At 38.6% G+C, this 13,413-nt stretch overlaps 1 protein-coding gene and 1 long non-coding RNA gene across 7 annotated transcripts in view; one reads left to right on the top strand and one right to left on the bottom strand.

Moving 5' to 3' along the window:
• LOC116538567 overlaps positions 1 to 876 on the bottom strand; it is a 69,336-nt gene extending 68,460 nt beyond the window's left edge. The window contains exon 1 of one of the 2 annotated variants that reach the window (XR_004263693.1): positions 587 to 876. This is a non-coding gene — a long non-coding RNA (uncharacterized LOC116538567). The remainder of the gene's footprint in view (positions 1 to 586) is intronic. The other variant, XR_004263694.1, reaches the window with a different exon arrangement.
• Positions 877 to 1,018: 142 nt separating this feature from the next.
• ANKRD17 (ankyrin repeat domain 17) overlaps positions 1,019 to 13,413 on the top strand; it is a 175,655-nt gene continuing 163,260 nt past the window's right edge. For 3 of the 5 annotated variants that reach the window (XM_032260970.1, XM_032260975.1, XM_032260972.1), the window contains exon 1: positions 1,019 to 1,653. In XM_032260970.1, coding sequence (XP_032116861.1) covers positions 1,243 to 1,653 — 411 coding nt within the window. In that variant the 5' untranslated portion in view covers positions 1,019 to 1,242. The remainder of the gene's footprint in view (positions 1,654 to 13,413) is intronic. The other 2 variants (XM_032260974.1, XM_032260971.1) reach the window with 1 other exon arrangement.

The following is a 13,413-nucleotide window of genomic DNA, read 5'->3' as shown; positions in this document are numbered from 1 at the left end:
CATTTTCCTTATGCCACTATACTCCTACTAGACCAGAAAGGGATAATTCTGAGTTCAATGGGCTCCACTATCATTTCAAAACTCCTTAAAGTTCTTCAGAAACCTAAAAATGAACTCACAGCCCTATCACAGTATTCCTTACAAGAGAAGGATACAGACAATAATCATTACTTATGCCTGCTTCATAGATAGAAGTTGAATCGAAGAGGGCCGAAGATCTAAATCAGGGTCATTCAGTGAATCGTCTACAAAGGCTGGCACAGACCACGCATCCTTCCCATGTCTTCCTCCCCTTGGAACCTTGAGTTATAATGATCTTAGACATCTCCTAATCTACTGCCTTCATATTACACACGTGTAAGCTCAGGTACAGGATGTCTATAAGCCAAACCTTAAACTCAGTTAAAGAAGGCTCTTTCCCCAACACAACGTCATCTCTCAGGATCCAAAGCTCTCTCTCTCGGATTGGCGGCGGAAAAAATGACCAGGAATAAAATTACGTTCAGCAGTCCAGAACGATGACCCCAACTCCCGTATCTAGCAGACAGCCTCCCGCTAACAAAGTGTCTGGACCGCACCTCCGCACCTGCTTCCCACACTGCCCAGGGTCGGCTCCTCGCCAGCTTCCCCGTCCTCTCTACACATCGCAGCCCTGCGCGCCCGCGAGGCCCCAAACGGGGCCCTCGAAATCTCACTTTCGCCTTTCGGCTACCCGCGCGCCACGGCTCAGGCGACGGCTGATGGCGTCACTGCACTTCCGCCTGCGGCTGCGTTCTAGTCACAAGCCAGGAAGGAAAAAGGGAGGGCTGCAGGGCTGTGTGTGCGGGAGATAGCGAGTAGAGAAGAAATCCGGTAGCTTGCGGGCGCTCCGGCGGCAATTGCGCCCCCCTTATCAGTCCCCGCCGTTTCCAGTCGGAAGCTGCCCCAGGCACACTTCCCCGGCGTCTTTCTAGTCTCCTCTCCTCTGGGTCTCCCAGCACCCGGTTTCCTTCTTACACCTCACCCCCCCCTTCCCTTGCTCCCTCCCTCCTTCCCTCCCGTCATCAGACTCCCCGCCCTTGGTATCGCGAGACGAGGTGAGAGCTGGCGGAGCGGCGGCGGCGGCGGCGGCAGTAGAGGTGACCGAGGCGGTGGTGGCAGAGGCGGCACCGATTGCTGTGTTGGCCCCAGTGCGGCCGAAGTCGCGGTAGAGCGTAGCCCCCACGCCCCTCCCCCGTCCGCGCCCTCCCTCTTTTCCTGGGGATGGAGAAGGCGACGGTTCCGGTGGCGGCGGCGGCGGCGGCGGCGGCGGCTGCGGCTGCAGAGAGAGAAGGGAGCCCCCCGGCGGTGGCGGCTGTGGCTGCCCCCCCCCCGACGGCGGAGGTCGGCGGCGGCGTTGGCGGCAGCAGCGGAGCTCGTTCGGCCTCGTCTCCTCATGGGATGGTGCGAGTCTGCGACCTGCTCCTGAAGAAGAAGCCTCCGCAGCAGCAACACCATAAGGCCAAGCGTAACCGGACTTGCCGACCCCCTAGCAGCAGCGAAAGCAGTAGCGACAGCGACAACAGCGGCGGCGGTGGAGGCGGAGGTGGAGGTGGAGGTGGCGGCGGCGGCACCAGCAGCAACAACAGCGAGGAAGAGGAGGACGACGACGACGAGGAAGAGGAGGTTTCTGAGGCAAGGGCCTGGTTTCAAAGGAAGGAGGGAGGAAGGGATTGTAAGGGATAGGGGCCGGGGCCGAAGGTGGGATGGGACTTGGCGGTGGGACAGATTCCAGTGGGTTGATCTCTTAGGGGCCAGGCTTTCGACTGCCCCCTTTCTTTCCTCGGCCTAAATCGTGAGGTGTGGGAATGTGGGGGAGGGTAGCTGACACGTGGGGGTGGGAGGACCACGGAGTTCACAGAGTTGGTGAACAGCCTGTTATCATGGGATGGCTCACATGGTTAAGGATGGAGGGAATTGGTTAGATTCCCTGTTTACACGCTGTGGGGGTGATCTGCCTGGGGTCAGTAGGGCCACCTTATTCTGGGGCGGGAGTGAGATCAAAGCGGGAGGAGTAAAATAATAGGTAGATGAGTCTCTTGGGGACCAACTAGGAGGTTGATCAACTTCTCCCAGTTATGAGGTGGAGGGGAACAGTTTGAGGGGGGATGTAAGGTTGTAATGGACTCAGAGCTAAGTGTTTGTGTATATGAGGGGCACGTGAGAAGCTGTACTTTTCCATACTGTTCTGCAGGGTTTTTCACCACTATCCTGGCTGCAGAAGTAACCTCACTTCCTCGATCTCTCAAGGATTTTGGATGAACTGATGCTGTACTTTTATACATTTATCAGTAACTTTAAATAATTACAAATGACCATATACATTTATAAATGGATAAAATATATTTGATCCTTACAGATACATACATATATGTCTTCAAATATTTCTTAGTGCGTTAGAATTAAGCCAGGACCTGTTGTCCCATAATATGGGACAGCCAAAGAGTCGGCTTTGGAGCCAGGCCTGGTTGTGGTGAGTTGGAATAGGAAAGGCCTCTCGGTTTGTCCTAGTGATCTGGTTTCATAATAACTTTATAATTTTTCCTGGGTCCACAGACAGGCGGCGTTGCAGGACCTTATTCCTCAAAGAAGCCCTTAAAACCCAAAGGCTCAGTAAAACATACCATACTGACAACCAACTGAGAGTTAGCTTTACTGGTTATTAGCTGTCTTACCTCTCTCTTGTCTCCTTCCTGAAATAGAATCTAGAAAAAAATCTTTATCTGGAGAGGGAAATTGTAACTTAGGCAGCAGAGGGAAAACAGCTTTAAAGGCTGATTTTAAACTTAGTTTTAAGAGGAGACCAACTGATTGATCTAGAAGCACCACTTACTATTTATTCTGTTCCACAAACGTGGAACTTATTTTGGTGTAAGCCTGGTTTTCTGAAAATTGCATTTATTGAATCCTGGTTTCTGTTGAAATAGAGAAGTACCTTTTAAAGGATTTGACACATGTAGAAGACCAGATTCTCTTTTATCTCAGACTGAGTTATATAGGTAGAGATGTTAAGTGTTGAAGTCTGTATGAAAAAAGTGCCACTCTTTGTTTTTATTCCCATTTAGCCTGTTGGATACTGAGAATAGGTTTGTATTGATAGATTTATATTGGCTTACTTGGATGTTTAGGATACTGTGTTACTCTGGCTGCATTTGAAACAAGGAAAAGAAAGATGTGATGGGATCCTTATCTTTAATAAAATTTGTCATGGTACTTAGAATCATTTAATTGTATGATTATCAAAGGTGAGAAACATTTTACAGATAATTCAGCCCTTTACTTTGAAAAGGAGGAAAACACGGTTTAGAGGAAAGTGGTTGTGGTGGGTAGTAACAAAAGTAGAAATCAAAGTTTTCTAATGGCTCAGACCTGTATATTTTTTAGTGATAATTTATTTCCTTTTATTTTTCTCCTGACAACATTCAGAAAAATAGTGGCTGAATGGCAAGGTAACACAGTCCTGTAGCTATGGGCAAAATACCAACATTTAAAATTTTAAATTCTCCCAAAAAATAGTAAGCTCTTGTTTAGAGCAAGGTTATGATAGTTGAATGCAATACTTACGGGGGTATTCTGCTGCAAACTTCACACACTTAGGTAGTTTTGTCCATTGGAATATGGCCTAATAAGCAAAACTTTTAGTAATTCCTTATAAAGAATGACTGTAAGTTTGTAGGTGTGTTTATTTTGTGGGTCAGGTTTGTTTTCCTTTTATAACATAGGAATGGTTATGTTGACTTTGACCAACTATAGTAGTGTTTCTATGTTTCTGATGTACCTTCTCCTGTCTTTTACATGGTGGTGCAAACAATGGGTTTGTTATTTGTTATGAACATGAGTCAGGGGAAATACATGTAAGAAAGTATACTCACTGGCCGGGCACAGTGGCTCATGCCTGTAATCCCAGCACTTTGGGAGGCTGAGGAGAGTGGATCACCTGAGGCCAGGAGTTGGAGACCAGCCTGGCCAACATGGTGAAACCTTGTCACTACTAAAAATACAGAAAAAAATTAGCCAGGCATGGTGGCGGGCACCTGTAATCTCAGCTACTTGGGAGGCTGGGGCAGGAGAATTGAACCCGGGAAGCGGAGGTTGCAGTCAGCTGAAATTGTGCCGTTGTACTCCAGTCTGGGCAACAAGAATGAGACTCCGTCTCACGAAAGAAAAAAGAAAATGTACCCATTTAAAAAATTTATACAGATGAGGGATGAGCAGACAAAAAGGAGTACAGGTTGTCTCTACCCCTATCTTCATCTTTTGACCAAAGTAAAGAAAAATAAAACTGTAAGCTAAATGGGTGAGTTGTATAGTGTTTTTCTTTTAATTACCGTTTTACTGACATGTCAGCAGAAGCTTAACTTTCTGGAGCTAGGAAGTGTTGTGCTAAAATCACAGTGTTGTCTTTTCTCTAATTCATTCTGTTATAGACTACACAATAAAAAAAGTAGATAAAATGATCTTTAAAATTATCCTTCTAGTAAAGATTATCAAAAGATTAAAAAGGAATGTGAAAGTTTATAGTTTTGTGGTATTTAACCTGAAAGGATAACTTTCATGTAACAAAAATACATAGCTTTGCTATAAATAAATGCTACCTGAATAATCTCTGTATCTGCCAAAAGAGGAAAACTGGAAGAAAACGAGAATCAATTTAAATAAGAACTTCATTTAAGTGTTGAAGAGTAAGAATATAATCCCTAGACCTTGGACTTTACTGAGAATAGGATTTTACTTAAAAGTATTTCAGAATAGGATAATCATGTTTTAGATAGTTTGCATAACTTGAGGTATACCTGGAAACAAGACCAAGAACTACCTGCCTCCCTCTCCCCCTCTGTTTGATACAAAATCTTAGCTGTAAAATCGAACATGCATAATTTTCTTGGCTTTCAGTGAGTAACTGACCAATATGGAAAATACAAATGTATTTTCTAACGTAAAAGCCATAACGCTCTTTCAAATTAGTGGACAAAATTAATTAAATTGCTTGACTATTAACAAGAAAATAAATCTTATGCTTTCAAGAATTGATACTTTATTTCAGAAATAACATTGCATTCTATTAAATGCATTTTTGAATATGAATGATTTTAGTATTTTGTTGTTGTTGGAGACAGAATTTTGTTCTTGTTGCCCAGGCTAGAGTGCAATGCAATGATCTGGACTCACTGCAACCTCTGCCTCCCGGGTTCAAGTGATTCTCCAGCCTCAGCTTCCTGAGTAGCTGGGATTATAGGCCAGCTACTCAGGAAGTAGCTGGCTAACTATTGTATTTTTAGTAGAGACAGGGTTTCACCATGTTGACCAGGCTAGAACTGTTGACCTCAGGTGATCTGCTGGCTTCGGCCTCCCAGAGTGCCGGGATTACAGGCGTGAGCCACTGTTCCCTGTGATCTTAGTATTTTCTAAAGCAGATTCAAAGGGGGAGAAACAATTTGGTTGAAGATACATAAAGTTTAAATACAGTAGGAGTCGATCAGAATTTCATCTATTTTTGTAAGCACCTGTGACTAAATCAAGAGATAAGCCTAGGGAAGAAATTTTAGACAAAAGGGAGCCAGTAAGTAAATTAGTACAGAATTATTATTGAAAAAATTTGTAGGGCAAGGGAGGATCTGTTTACAGACGGAAAAAGAGTTGAAAATGAGGGGCTGGGCATGGTGGCTCACGCCTGTAATCCCAGCACTTTGGGTGGTCAGGGTGGCTGGATCACGAGGTCAGGAGTTAGAGACTAGCCTGGCTAACATGGTGAAACCCCATCTCTACTAAAAATACAAAAAATTAGCTGGACGTGGTGGCAGGCACCTGTAATCCCAGCTACATGGGAGGCTGAGGCAGGAGAATCTCTTGAACCCGGGAAGCAGAGGTTGCAGTGAGCCCAGACTGTGCCACTGCACTCCAGCCTGGGTGATAGAGCGAGACTCTTCTCTCAAAAAAAAGAAAAAAAGAAAATGAGGGAGGAAAAAAAAATTTCAGAATTAGGCTGTTTCCTCAGTTTCATTTGCAAATATTTTTGTTTGTTTTTTAATGGAAAAATGCTATCTAAATTCCACCTTTCTAAAGCTTAGAATCCTAGCTTGGCCCGGAAAAGCTTGCTTATTTCATCTCTTATTTGATGTAGCAGTATTTGTAAACTAGATGTTAAGATCTTTGAAGCAGTAGTCTGTCTTAATTATAATTTATCTTGTCTTCTCTCCTGCTTAAGCACAGTACTAGAAAAAACAAAACAAAACATTTTTAGTGAATAACTAGTACTTAGAGAGGATTCAGCATTCATTTACGAAGAGAAGAGAAGGAATAGAAATTCTTCCCTTCTTGGATCCAGGACCTCTGAATAGCTGACGTTTAGATTTCAACATTTTCCAATTTCTTAATTCCTTTTCTTAGTGACGATGATCTTCTGTAGGTATTAGGGGAAAGCCAGTTAAACTAATAGGAATTGATTGTTGAATGCCTGGTATCTTAAGCCTCCTAAATTTTTAGTTTTAAAGAGTAAATAAAAATGAATATTAATTCAGTGCCTACTGTTTGTAAAGGCTAGGTAAAGGTTAAAAGTATGGATTCTGGAGCTTGGATTTAGATCCTTGATCTATCACTTACTAGCTTTGTGACCTTTGCCAAGTTTTTTAACCTCTACTGCAGTTTCCTCATGTAAATAGTATAAATGGTAATGATAGTAGATACTACTTTATAACATTATTATGAGAGTTAAATGACTTAATACAGTTTTCATGTATTGTCATTTTATTCTCATTATAACCCTATGAAGTAGGTGCTACTATATTTGTTTCATTATTCAATAAATGTTTGGAGTTCCTACTATATGCGAGTATTGTGCTATACTGGGTGAGAAATGGTGAACAAAACTATTGTAAGACACCTTGATTTAACAGTGCACCAATGAATAAATACGAGTTTGGGGAGGTGTGAGAGTGAACTTAAGTGGTTAAACGTACATCTTGAATAATGTGTGAGTTTTGGAAGTATACAGATGTTGGCAGGGAGCATTCATTTTGCAGGCAAACATACTGGCATAGAAGGATTTTAGGCAATTTAATCAAGGTCGCATAGCTAATAAATGTCAGAGTGGGATTAACCTGGGACTGTTAGAATCTAAGCCTTTTCATTCATTCATTTATTCCCTCACTCATTCACATGCTCTGTGCCATATGGTGTTAAATACCATATTTCAGATCGTGGCAAATTCAGATTGTATAGGGGGAGATTCTTTTCAGCAGTAGGGCAACCATTGAAGACAAACTGGTCACCCCAAGCTTTTCTTTCCATTTCTAATGAAAAATTCGCTAAAGAAAAAGAAAGCAAGAAATAACAGAGTATAGAAAAACAATCCATAACCTACCACTAGAATTAGGTTGTTAACAAGATGAAAACTTTGTAGTGAAAAACCACCCTTTCTAGAGGCAATTTATTACTACTTTCCTGCCTTTCAAAATACTTTTCAAGGTAATATTTCCTTATTCATTTGAAAAAAAAAATTTCTTTTAAATAGAGATTGTTAACTTGGGGTCTGGATAGGCTGTGAATCTCCTGATATTAAACACAAGATTTTGTTGAAGTTGCTTTTAAGGCTTTTTTTTCCTTCCTTTCTGCCCTAGCCCCATAGTATATGTGCAGAATTTTCATTAGATCCTCAAAGAGGTCTGTGATCCTCTCCTCTCCCTTCTACTTGGGTACTTTGAAACATTCTCGCTGCAGATTTAGAGGGGAATTTGGCCATTTATTTGGATTATTAAGAGTTTGGAAACTGCGTCTAACTAACAAGATAATGTGGTAAGAAAGGAGGCCTATTTGTAAAGTAGTAGGTCCAAGGTTGATCTCATCATTCTGGTAAACTAGCTCTATGCCTGCTTTCTTTTCCCTTACATCTTCATGTTTTGTGCTTTAATTAATGAAGCAGTTTACAGTGTGTGGTGTTGTCTATCAGATCTGAAAGCAAAAGCCTTGTCTTGCTCATCTTTATATCTCCTACTTTACACTAGGTTCTCATGAAGTCCCTTATCTGTAGTAAGAATTACTTATAAATATTTCTTGATGGGCCACTTACTCTGGGAAATTTTTGGGACCTTAAGTCTTGAGGTAACAGAACTTGGTTGCAGCTATTATTTACAGTGAATCCCTGTGGGATGTTTTAATTGAACCCTTATTTTTAGTTTAGTCATTTTTAACCTCATCAACTTAGTTGTAGTATTGTAAAAGTTTTCAGTGTTTAACAATTATCAAAGTAGCACATTTTGACTCCCAGAGATTCACTGGACTATAGACTGCTTCTGCTGTTTCCTGATTATGCCATAGAGTTGATTAGGAAAACAATTTTTAGGTCCTTGAGTCAGTGTAGTTGTATTTATGACAGTAGTTTATCTGAATTTTATAAAGATAATTTAATGGGTTAAAAATGTGGATGTAATGAGGACCTCCATAATTTTTCCATACTTGACCACAGGTGAAAAGGAATTTTTACTTCCTATTGGTATGTGAAGTAGTACCTGCTGGTACCACTTATATTTTTGTTAGGATCGTTAGGAGGCATCAACTCCTACACAAAACCTAACTTTTTTCAGCTTTAATCTTTTCAAAAAAAAAAAAAAAGTTAGTCATTAGGGAATAAAGATGGTGAATAAATATGAATATCCCTCTAGTCCCTTGAACCTTACCTATCTGGTATGGTAGAGTTATGCTCTTCCACTTCTTACCCAAAAGCAAAATACTTTTTCTGACTTATAATTCTTCACTTCCTAACTTTTTTTTTTGTCTTTAAAAATTATTATTCATTCATGAAGGGATGTAGAGTTGTGGGACAATATAGGTATCATTTTTATAATGATTTATAATTTGGGGTTTCAGTTATTGAAAAGGGAAATGTTAACTTATTTTTTCCAAGCATGCTATGAAACTTCAAATAATATAGCTCTAATTGTTGAAAGCATAACTTAGACTGCCTTCTGTCCTATGAAACTCGTAAACATTACATGATCTTTTAAAGGGGTTGACTTTGTGTGTGTGTGTGTAGAGATGGCGTTTCACTGGGTTGCCCAGGCTGGTCTTGAACTCCTGATTTCAAGTGATCCTCCTGCTGCGGGTTTCCAAAATGCTGTGGGATTATAGGTGTGAGCTACTGCATCCAGCCTAGGGTTAATTTTTAAGTTTACTTCTGTGAGACTAGAGATAAAAGAGAGTGGGGAGAAAAAAATGTAAAGATTTTTCATTTAAAACATCAGAGTACTAAAAATACAAAAATTAGCAGGGCATAGTGGCTTCTGTCTGTAGTTCCAGCTTTTTGGGAGGCTGAGGCAAGAGAATTGCTTGAACCCAGGAGGCGGAGTGTAGTGAGCAGAGATTGCGCTACTGCATTCCAGCCTTGGTGACAGTGAGACTCTGTCTCAAGGAATTCCTATTGGAGACATTATTAGTCTCTTTATAAACGATATTTTTTTGTATCTTTTTTATTTTTTTTTTGAGATAGGGTCATCCAGGCTGATCTTGGATCACCGAAACCTCTGCCTCCCAGATTCAAGCGATTCTCACTTCAGCTTCCCTAGTATCTGGGGTTGCAGGCGTGAGCCACTGCACCCGGCTAATTTTTTTGTATTTTTATTAGAGTTGGGGTTTCACCATGTTTGCTGGGCTGGTCACAAACTCCCAGCTCAAGTGATCTGCCCGCCTTGGCCTCCCAAAGTGCTGGAGATTACAGACTTGAGCCAATGTGCTCAGCCTTTATAAACGATTTTGATATATGGTGAAATATCTCAAAGTTTGTGAATCAAAGTGAATTATCCTGATAAGAATGGGCAACAAGATTGAGAATAAATTGAAAACTATTAAATATGTTTTCATGAGTCAAGGGTAAAAATGTTTTGAGTAAATGATCTGAAATACAGCATGCTTTTTTGGTAAAAGTTTAGTATAATGTAGGGTGAAGTTAAATAAGGCATTGGCAATAATCAGAATCATAATTCTCATTTTAAATAATGCTGTGCTACATCTGCACAAAATAAATGATACATATTTTTGGCTGCTGTACCATGAAAATGATGACTAAAATGAGAAGGTCTGGAGAGGGATAGTTTTAAAATGATTGTAGAGCTAGATATGGAATCCATGATTGAGGCGGACTCTAGATTTTACTTAAGTATAATTTTATTGCTTATTACTTAATGTTCAAATTAACTAGTGACTCAAACTGACTTACAACATAGAGAAAATCATGATGTGTACCAGATAATACTATTTCAGCTTTGAAAATAAATTTTTTTTTTTATTTCTTGAGATTATTTGAAAGTACATTCTAGACATGTCATATTTATGGAACTACTCTATGGCTGTGCATCTCTAGCAGGGATTTTTGCCTGCCACTTTTATCTTCCCCAAAATACTATTAGCTTGCCTAATTTAACCTTTCATTTTTTAAATCTCCATCCTCCCCCACAGAAGAAAGGAATAGAAAAGAAAAATGCAAAAGTGAAGAAATAAGAACCTGTTCTAAAGTTATTTCTTGGTCTGGGTTTCTTCATGGATCAACTCTTAATTAGCTTAAAAACATTTGCTTGAAACCTGTTCTGGAAGCATCTGTGGAAAGGTTGGTTCCATTAGTTTTGAATTTGGAATAAATATATGTTACCATAGGGATCTATTTCCGTTTCCCTCTTTTCCTGTCATCCTAAATATGAAGACCGACAAGAAAAGGAAGCCCTCCTGTTTGTTACAGTTAATGTTACAAATGCCTTTGACCCCATTATTGTCTCTTTCTTTCTCTATGCCATGTTTCCCTTTTATTTTTTTTTTATGGCATTAATAACGAAAATAGTTCTGTTTCAAAGCCTCTAGTATAGCACATACTAGTGATAGATGGATTGTAGTAGTGAATTCTTTTTACCTGACAAACATTTCTTGAGTGTCTTCTATATGTGGCTGTTTACAGCGTCTAATCTTAACCATTTCCTCGCTATTGAATATGAAAAAAAAAATTTTAAATTATAGCTGTATGTGTTAAACATGTATAAGTTAAATGAATTTATACATATTGTAGTTAGTAATAACTTAACATACGTGGAGACTTAGCACAATGATATAATTCAGTTTTCCATGTGATTATTAGCTAATCTTATTAGCTATGATTGTTAGCTAATAGTGATAATTGTCACTATTAGTATACTCTTTGAACTAAATTTATTTAAGAGGCATTATTAACACCTAGCAAAATTACTTAGGGATTACAAGGTTTTCAAGAAACGGAGACATTATTTCTAGATTCATAAAATTTAAATTTTGTTGAGATAAAACTAATAATAAAACTGTGAAGATGATTTTAGTCCTGTATAAATCCTGTACTTTTTGGGGGCATCTATGTTTGTTTTTGGTGTAACTGTGTGTCTTATGATCATAGAGATAATTTTGTTTTGATTTTTGACTTTAGGTCTTTTATGAGTGTCTCCTGGAATACTCAGTGATTTTTGATATTTTGTTTGTTTTTAAGATGAGGTCTGTATGTGTTATTTTTCTAGAGTGTCCTTGACAACTAGATTATACTAAAGAGTCATCCATTCCAATTTTACCTTGAAAATTTTATAGTAAGAAAGGAGAGATCTGTATTTATATACTTGGGATTGCTGCAGGTAGTAATATGTCAAAATATGAGAGACTGAGTTATAAGACAGTGTAGGATGAAAAATCTTAAGATTTTAAGTATTGTGTTACATATAATTAAACATTATTCATTAATTTATACCTATTTGTAGAAACACATACTTGCAGAAAACTTGACAAAATCAAAAAGATGTAAAGAATAGAACGATCACCTATTATTCTGTCTTCAGAATAAATCATTACCTGAAATAGTCTTTTCATTCTTTTTCCTTGGTGTGTAGTAATCAATTTACCACAAATAGCAGAGCTACCACTTAGAAATTTTGCTTGCTGAAATTTTTATTGGTGAGCTTTCTTCAAATATATCAATTGAAGAAATGAGCCTTCAGATTATGATTTTTATATATTTAAAAATACAAGCTAATAAGGGTATTTATACTTACAAAATGTTTTCCAATACATAGGTGTTTTGATTCCATTTTTAGAGTAAATGCTACCAACAGCTTGGTGTATATCAAATGTTTGTTTCTTGGTGAGACTGAGTGCGTGTGTGTGTGTTGTGACTGAGAGTACGTTAATATTTGCTACATTATTCTCATTTACTTATGAATATTCCATAATATAAATGTTCATAATTTATTTGATCTTTTATGTTGGTAGACATTTAGATTGTTTTCACCACATTGCTATTAGTGAACATCCTTGTACAGTTATTTTTGAGTGTGAAACTGTTTCTTTGGGACGGATTCCTGGAAATGGAATTGCTGGGCTAGAGTATGCATGGTTAAATTTGGTAAATACTTTCAAGTTTTACTTGCATCAGTAGTATATGAGAATGTTCCTAGATGTGATTAATTTTCTTCGTTTTAAAACTGTTAAAAATGGTGTTTTATTTTCATTTTTCTGATTACTATCAACATTGAGTATAAGTTTCTTAATCTTTGTTTTTTATTTGGATTTCTTTTGAAAATTTCCTGGCTTCTCCCTTATCTGTTTTTCTATTAGGTTTGTCTTATCGTTTTCTTAGTGATTTGTTGGTAGTATTTATATTTATAGGTATTAACTTTCATAGTATTATGTTTTACAATATTCTCTCTTGACATCGTTTTCACAACATAGAAAAATCTATTGTTTAGTAAAATATATTATTCTTTATGACTTCTGGAGACCTTCCTCAATCTAGTATTTAAAAATTCTTAGAAATTTTTTTTGTACTTTGTTTTTGAAAGATACGTGGATCTCTCTTTGGATACAGTATTTAATTCTTGTGTCTATTTCTTTGTTCTATAGCAGTTGACTGATTCTTGCTTCTTAAAATGTAATCCTCTCTTGTCTCATGTAATACGACCTTCTCCTGTTTATATCTCACTGTTTTTTCTTGTCATCTTGCTTCCTTCTACCACGTACAGCAAACATGCTTCGATTTTTTACCTCGTTGGGCCCTTTTCTGTTTTGTATCTGGTCTCATTTAGATGATTTGAACTACTGTGTCATTGTATATCTATATACCAGTCACTTTCAGGTTTACAGCTCCAACCTAAACCTCTTTTTTTTTTTTTTTTTTAAGAATTGGGCTCACCCTTTTGGCCACCCACCATTTGTGCAAACCTTTCTTTTAACACCTAATTGTTTCTTTTCTTAAGAGAATCAATTCAAAGGCCCATCCAGTTACTACATATAGCCCAAAGTGAAAGATAGCTACAAAATGCTTTTCCTCTTAATTCAGAGAATTTCAGTAATCTATAAAACAATAAACAACTATATCTCCCTCTTGTCACCCAACCCATTGTATAG

Source organism: Sapajus apella, unplaced genomic scaffold (assembly GCF_009761245.1).
Source record: "Sapajus apella isolate SASKATOON/1434 unplaced genomic scaffold, GSC_monkey_1.0 scaffold121, whole genome shotgun sequence".
Taxonomy (NCBI): domain Eukaryota; kingdom Metazoa; phylum Chordata; class Mammalia; order Primates; family Cebidae; genus Sapajus; species Sapajus apella.
The sequence above is the reverse complement of the archived record's forward strand: the minus strand, read 5'-3'. Positions and strand labels throughout refer to the sequence as shown.